General features: G+C 51.1%; 1 protein-coding gene across 1 annotated transcript; it reads right to left on the reverse strand.

Moving 5' to 3' along the window:
- Positions 1–277: 277 nt before the first annotated feature.
- On the reverse strand, positions 278–5,824 carry LOC147985014 (uncharacterized). The gene is made up of 4 exons (XM_087541367.1): positions 5,767–5,824; positions 2,499–3,400; positions 743–798; positions 278–455 (listed from the first exon to the last, which is right to left on the reverse strand). The coding sequence occupies exons 1-4, from the start codon at positions 5,822–5,824 to the stop codon at positions 278–280; spliced, it is 1,194 nt and encodes a 397-aa protein (XP_087397493.1).
- Positions 5,825–8,034: the final 2,210 nt, after the last annotated feature.

Consider the following 8,034-nt stretch of genomic DNA (forward strand, 5'->3'; position numbering starts at 1 on the left):
TAATGAGCTAGGGGAGGTGTTTATATAGTCTAGGGACGAATTGTGAGAGACAGGGGGATACAAGGGTCCAAAACCCAAAAGTGCATGCTGGCACGTGGAGGGGTTCGCGCACCCGGACCGGTCAGGGCCACCGCCCGAGGGGTGGCTGTAGGGGGCTGGGCACCCGGGGGTTGATGGCCCGGCACCCGGTGCGGGCTGGGGCCAATCCCAGGAGGAGGCCGGGCACCCGGGGGTGGCGGGGGCAGCGCCCAGGCAGTGGGCCGGGCACCCGTGGCGGCTAGGGGCTCTCCCAACTGGTTGTAGGAGGTGGCCAGGCACCCGGGCTGCTGGTGGCTGGGCACCCGGGGTAGTCCGGCGCCTCCTTTGCTTTGCGTCTCAAGCGTCCTTCTTCTGTCTCCTCCTCCATAGGTGCTTGTGTCTCCATCCTCGCCTCTTCACGGTCTTCTTCTTGGTACCTAAGAGTGCATTGAGTTTCCGTTTGAGGTAGAATCTGACTCTCGTGTGAATCCGAAAGAAACTTGAAGAGGAAAGAGTTAACCTTGGTTTTGACGGCGAGTGCGCAAACTCTCGTCATAGGTACTCTCCATGCTTGTGGTGGTGGTGTGACATCCATGGTGATGGTCGAGGGATGCTCCGCATCATCTCCCCCCCCCCTTGGGAGACATCCGTCCATGGATCGTGATCTTCATCACCATGGGAAAGAGAGGGCGTCGCCGTGTAGAAGTGGACAATCACCAAGTACTCAACATCTTCAAGCTCGAAATGGGCACTCTCCAATGTCGCGCCGTCTTGTGTTTCCTTCAAAAGGAGAAAGTACAACAAACACTTGGAAAAACAAATGTGGTTAGCATTAGTGCAAAACCAAGCATTCAAGAGGTGATTCACCAAACAAGTGCCGTCATCTAGCATAGCATATGATGTGACAAGGGATTGTGACATGTCATGTAAGCACATAAATGGAGCAAAATCAAGGACATCGTGGAAACAAGCATGTAAAAGTGAGGTAGCGATGCAAATATGTGTGACAAGAAAATAAGCATCTACCTCAAGCTCATAGCAATCATGCATAAGGCGTTCAATAAATGGTCTATGGTATGCATATGAAGCATTCACAACACCAAAATAAATGAAGTGTCTAAAGTGCATGACAATCCAAGCATAACGTGCATGGGGTGTAGTGAATATAGCATGGCAATAGTGGCTATCAACCGCATGAAAAGAACAAGTATGAATCATCGGTGATGCGACAAGGCAAGCAATCATAGGAAGCAAGTCGTGTAAGCTAGTAGTGCGAAGATGCAACATACGAGAGGAAATCATGGCAATCATCTTATGTGAGCAAATAATAGGCATAGGCAATGCACATGACATACCACAAGCACGATTACAAAGCAAGATCAATGTATCATCATAGGAATGGATCACAAAGGAAACGTGGCAAGAAAAAGCAATGTCTCCACCAAGCTTGCAAATACACATACAAGTAGTAGAATCAATCATCATGTGTAATGCAAAGCATGGGTCACAAATGCATGGTAAAGGCATATGAATAAGCATGTCATGCAAAGTGAACATGGAAAGATGGGCATATAATATGTAATGGACAATAACCCATAGCCAAGTGAGGGCCATGTAGAAGAAATGCGCGAAGAGAGCGGTGGGAAAGACAATCCATGGGATCCGAAGTCATCATTGCTCTCTAGAGCTCGTTTTGTCAACTCGTGGGATTGCAAGGTTGACAAGTATTCATGGGTACCTACACAAAACAAATACAAAGGAAAAATTGTGTGCACGTGATAGATGTACACATCATCCATTATGATGCGTACGTGCATGTGTTAGTTAGCACGAAATATCCAATGCTCAAATAAATGAGATGTGTGATATAGAAACATGTCATCCATCATGAGAGGTTTGTTGTTACGTATAGTATAATGGAGACTCAAATTTTTTAATGCATCATAAGAAATATTTAGAGCATTGTTATTCATGGAATGCATATGGTGCACGCAATCATGGGAATCATGCAAAGTATGGAATGCATCAAAATTTCCTAATATGTATGAGGAAACTGTGGGGATCCCCTCATGAGAAATGTTGGACACATCATATGGAGAAAATGGACAACATCCAAAACATTGCATATTCGAATCTAGGTGGTCATGGCATGGCATATGAGATAAATGATGCAAAGGAAGCATATCAATATCATCACAAGAAAAACAAATGCCAATAACCATTGGCTTGCCATCTATGCCATATGTGCAAATTGGGTTAATTTTAATGGCATATGCATAGTCACTATGAAGAGATTGCAAATATGACATATGGTTGATCTCATGCATAGCATATGACAAGTCAAGCGGATTGTCAAACATGATGTGACCGAGAGAATTATCACAAGAAATCCTATGTAACATGGCATCACAACTAATAAACTCCACATGGCAATCATCAAACTCATCATAAATGGGTAAATCATCGCATGGGGAAGTCACACTAGCACGAAGCATGGTAATAGCTGGATCAACATCATGCAAGCAATCAATGTCAAGAATGTCCACAAGTGGAACTAGAGCATCACCTTCACCTATTTTACCATTCTCAATCCGTTCATGTGGTGTAGGTGAGGTGGCAAAGACCAAATGGTGGTCATCTTCATCGTGATGAAACCATGTGGGGGGTGCATCATATTCCACCATGGCCATCGTCTTGTCCAAAGGAAGGACGAAGTCGTCGCAAATCGGCGCGTCATCATATATGGGACCTAGCCCCAAATGAGAAGACACAATAGAGGTAGAGGTTAAGTTATTAGAAATTGAAATGGCCACACATGCCCTATCAACTACCTCACTCTCTCTATGTGGTGGTGGTTCACTCACTCTCTCAAGGTAGGTGCATTCAATGTCACATATGGTGGAGTCACTCAAATCACTCAAGCGGTGGTGGTGGTGGCTCTCCTCACATGGGAATTGGGGCAGCTCATCATATATGGGGCTAGTGGTGAAGTCACTCTCACTCTCAATATGGTGGCAAAAGTCACTCAAGTCATCATACGTCACCGTGGTCGAAGGGAAGATCCCATGCTCAACCATGTCGTCGTCGCCGTGGATGAAGGCCGAAGATGTCACCTCATCACTCTCCTCCTTGACCGAAGGGAAAATTCCATGCTCGATCATCTCGTCACCATTGCCGTGGATGAAGGCCGATGTAGGCGTACTCGTCGGAGGTAGGCGAAGATGTCGTACGTCCAAAGGCAAAGATGCCTTGATAACACTTGGTGAAGATGCCGAAGTTGTGGTAGTAGGCGTAGCTTCCTCTCGGTGGTGACGGTGTTGTTGTAGTCGATGGCGCTCTTCGTTGCCATACACCTTGGGCTTGCGGTCGTCTCGGCGGTCGTCTCAAAGATGATGACGGTGCCGCATGGTACTCTCATCGTGTGGCCGTTCTGAAGACTTGCGGCTGGAGTGTCTCTGCCTTGAAGATGTCGAAGAAGAAGAAGACTTGTAGTTGGCCCACACGTGTCGGATGTCATCCAATTGTGCATCCGATTTGGTGTCGATGTAGTCCCTTGTCCATGCTTCACTTTGGTGAATGTCGACGGTGAGTCACTCAATGCCTCGCATTGCTTGTTGTAGTCCAAAGATGGACGTTTTGGTGCTGCAGTTGTTCACGCCGTCGTTGTCGTGGAAGACCAGAAATGAAATGCCTTGCCTATCCATCAAAAGACTCGAGCACATGTAAGTGGAAGAAAGGAAAGAACTAGACCAAATGTACCTTTCAAATGTTGAAGATGGATCAATGATCACTCAATAATGTATCAAGGAAATAGCACAATTGGTACCGGATCTTGTCAATTCTCACACCAGCACAAGTAAGGCTTATGGTGGAGCTCGGTGAGGATAGTGTCGGTGTACAAAAAGAGGGGTACACTTTTTGTACCCCTATAACTGTGCACGGGCAGTCTGAGCCACGGGCACCACCACACCAAGCAAGGCAAGGGAGGTGAGCCAGGGAAAGACCGGAGCTCAAGAGAACTGGAGCAACGCCAAGGCCAAGATCACGAAGAGCAAAGGGGACGAAGCGGACTCCCCCGGCAAGATCCTTGCCGGGAGACAGTTTTAGCAACCCCGGCAAGACCCTTGCCGCGACAACTCGCCCCACACCTATGGAGCAGATCACCCTTGAGTTCACTACCCCCATGGGGCAAGGATTCGGGAGACATCCCCATGGTGGCATGCAGATCTTTGTGAAGACATTCAAGATAAGATACGCACTATAGAAGATGACGACCCTTGGCGGGATCCCAACCAAGGAAGACCACAAGGCCCCTGGCAAGCGCCTTGCCGGGGATGACAGCAGGCGCCTCGGCAAGACCCTTGCCGGGGCCCCGGCAAGGCCCTTGCCGAGGACACCCGCAGGACCACCATCAGGCCCAGCCAACCAAGTCTCCACCGCCATTCGCGTACAGCTGCCGACCCAACCAACTAGGCAGGCACCTGCGTGGCGGCATGCAAATCTTCGTGAAGACACCACCACCGCGCCACCTCAGCTGCCTGCCTGCCTACATGGCAGCACGGGCATCGCTGGCCAGGGCGCGTGTCGATGCGAGGAGGAGCAGCGACGGACGGGACAGGCTTCACCCCCGTCCCCGATAAAGCAAGGACACCTAAGCAAGACGCATTAAATGCGCCTTGTCATGTAATGCGAGGGATAACCTCGCATCACTGTATCCTTTCCACCTCCTATGTGCCACTGTGGCGACCCCTTTTTCTATAATAGGAGGCCCGAGGCGACCAGGAGAGGGATTCGGCTTTTTGGAGCTCCTCACGCCCCATAGCTAGCTCAAAAACACAGATATACAATCCACCAAAGCAGGAGTAGGGTTTTACGCATCCTCGCGGCCTGAACCTAGATAAACGAACCGTGTGCTATCTGTTTGATCCGCTCTTCTCACGACCCCGCACCCCGCTAACCGTGGTAGGGATTCTTGTGATCCCATAGGTGTCGTTCCCACCGACATCTTTGGCGCGCCAGGTATGGGGCGCAGTTGTGAGAATCGGCTCTAGCAGTTAGCCCGGCACTCCTTCGTCTTCATGGCTCTTGGAGAAGGAAGGAGGCCAGAAGATCAGCACTCGAGCGACTACAAACAGGAGCTAAGTCACATTAAACCCCGGATATTTCCATTCTATTATATAAAGTTATTATCCTCGGAGCTGTCGTTCTTTGTACAAAAAGAAACCTATATGAAAATGGGGCCCTCCCCGATTGGCAATGGCTTTGTTCTGTTTCGAGTCCGCTCAACAGTTCAAATGGCTGCGTTGGAAACGGTAGGGTAGCCTTCTGCAATTGGCAAGGCTCTCGACTCTGACTCGAGTCAAACTCAACAGTTCGAGCGGCTGCGTTAAGGGTGGTAAGGTGGCTCACCCGGCAGCACGTTCGCCCGGCAGGCCAATGGGGACCCGTCCCCAAAACGCCGCCCTGGGTTTCCGCGCCGGCAAGCCTACCCAGCTAGTGTAGGGTGGACGTACAAAGAGGCAACAAACAGGGAAATAGCATGCATAATCCCAAAAGTACTTCAAAGTTATGTTACATCACATCATTGCTGCAGTTCTAACTAAAGATAAAATTTGTCTTGGTCGGGAACCCGCAGCGGCGAAGAAGAACGGGATGCCTAATCCCAGCGCTGGCCTTCCACCCTCTTGATTTCGTCGATGCAGTCGATGATGGGCTTGATGCACTCCTTGAGCACCGTGAGGTCAGTACCATCCGGCAAGCTATCCATCGCGCCTTCGAAGTCAAGGTCGGGATTCCAGTACGCCATCTTGGTGAGGACCTTGGTCACGACCCTCCGGCAAAGTCGCCGGGCCTCCTCGGCCGACGTGGCCGCTCTGCTGGAGTGGAGATAAGCCAAGGCTCTGAGGACGCCCTCGAAGAACTGGGTCAGCTTGGCGTTGACGGTCCCGCTGCGCTCAGGGGCATACCTCACATTTGGCATCCCCATGGGCCAACTGCGAGGTGACCCTGCTGGGGACGTCCTCCAGACGGCTGATCCATCTGTTCTCGCCCGCCACATATTCCTGGTGGGAGGCGGCCTCGTTCGCCCGCAGCTGCTTCTCCTCCTCCAGGCTCCTGGTCAATGTCTCCTCCCGAGCCGTGCTCTCCGACAACATCTTCTCGAGATTCTCCAGCTTCAGCTTGAGATCTCTGATGGAGTTTTGCGCTTCGGAGAGCTCCCCAGACCTGCTGATGACCGCTCCTTGCGCCTCTACCAAGGCGCTGTTGAGCGTGCTCTTCTCATTGGACAGCTTGAGGGCCTGCTCCTTCAACTCGTCCCTCTCTAGCTCCAACTCCTTCACCTTGCCGGCATGGGCCAGAGCTTGGGCATCGAGTGCCTCTTTGTGCCTCTGCTCCAGCTCGCGAGTCCATCGCACGACAAGGGCCTCGAGCTCCTCATCCTTGCCGCGGAGCGTTGCGGCAAGTTCGCTTCACGCACGGAGAGGTCCTCTTCCTGGGAATCCAATGCGGCTTGATGCTGGTTCCGGGCGGCCTCGGCCGCGGCAGCCAAGTTCGCTGCCTTTTCCTGGGCCTTCTTGATGTCAACCATCTTCATGGTGAGCTCTACATCGCGCTTGGCCAATTCCTCCTGAAAGGCCCTCTGCTCCTCGTGAGTCTGGTGAAACCAGGTCTGCATCTCAGCAACGCGCGCCTTGAAGTCTACCTGATAGAGGCAAAGGTGTCCCGATGTTTCGATGAGATGGTGGCTATCGTTTTCTGTGGGAGTCGACCTTGACGATCCGACTACGAACGTGCGAGACGTCGCGCCTTAGCAATCGCTAAACCAACTTCCGAGGGGTTATTGACCACGCCGGAGCACGATCAACCTGACCACGAGGGCCTGTTTCCTGCGAGCAAACGAAGAACAAGCAAGAAACTGAGATTGCAATCGGGATATTGCGAATATAAGATGAAAGCTTTATTGATCAAGGTGGGGTTCTGTGACGTCTTGGTCTGGTCGTTGGACACAAACGAAGTACGAGAAGTTGCAGCTATGGCGAACTTTTAATCTAAACAAAACCCAAAGTCTAAACGACGCCCTAACGGCTGTATATATGGAGGAAGAGAGGGAATTTCGTGGCCCTTGAGGGTGGGGTCCGAAACACACCCTAACTCCTGTTTCCCCACACATACGGACTCTAAAAATAGCCTATACTTAAGTATTTCGAAATTACATGGGCCTGGCCCATTAGTAAGGTGACGCAGCACCTAGAATAGCCTATGGACGAATATTATGAAGTGGCATCTTGTATATTTCGTCCATGGCTTCATGCACTCCTTATGGCGGCTCCAAAGTCCTGAAATCATCACCTGTAACTCTGTTCTTGATCCCCTTGCGCATGCCATCAACTTCATGCGTGTTCTTGCTCCAATGTTCATCCTTCTCCAAGCTAGGCCCTTCATTTGAAAGCAAAACAAATGTATCCAATTTAGGCAGCATCATAATCTCATGAACATTAGAATCATTACCAAGAAACGAAAGTACCTGGTAATTTAATTGGCGTGCGCGAGCTCTAGTAATTGGTCCAGTATATGTAACAGTAGGGGCTGTGGGTGTAACAATGGTATTGATGTCCTCATCACCACCTCCGCCTTGTCCACCGTTGCCATCCTGGACTTGACCTTGTCCAGGCGAGCTCGGTAGAGCACTTGGAGCTTCCGAAAATTGGCCCCCATGGCACGGAAAAGCTGCTCTTGTGGAGAACCATCGCCGCCAACGCCCGGCTCATTGACCACCTCGAGCCCGGTGGCGGCAAGCACCTCGCCGTCAAAGACTTCCCCTTCGGCGGGCGCTTGGGAACTTGACGCCCCTGGAAGATGGACGAAAAGATCGTCGCCCACCTTCAGATATCTGCCGGGGCCCGAGGTTGAGGAGCAGGGAGGCTGATCATCAACCACCTCTTCCTCGGCAGAGGCCTTGCCGGCTTCCCCGGCAGGCCCACTGCTGGCGCCCTCGGCAGAAGCCTCGCCGGTCGC

This window comes from Triticum urartu, chromosome 2A (genome assembly GCF_056163025.1).
Source record: "Triticum urartu cultivar PI428250 chromosome 2A, HENAU_Tu73, whole genome shotgun sequence".
NCBI lineage: Eukaryota > Viridiplantae > Streptophyta > Magnoliopsida > Poales > Poaceae > Triticum > Triticum urartu.

Bases quoted from the DNA above. Each gene is read 5' to 3' on its own strand.
- LOC147985014 (XM_087541367.1), bottom strand. From the start codon at position 5,824: ATGGCGTACTGGAATCCCGACCTTGACTTCGAAGGCGCGATGGATAGC. The intron at 3,401-5,766 runs GTACTGACCTCA...ATCATCTTTGAG, and splicing joins GATGGATAGCTTGCCGGATG to ACGACCGCCGAGACGACCGC. The intron at 799-2,498 runs GTGACTTCCCCA...CTCCTTTTGAAG, and splicing joins TTACCATGCTTCGTGCTAGT to GAAACACAAGACGGCGCGAC.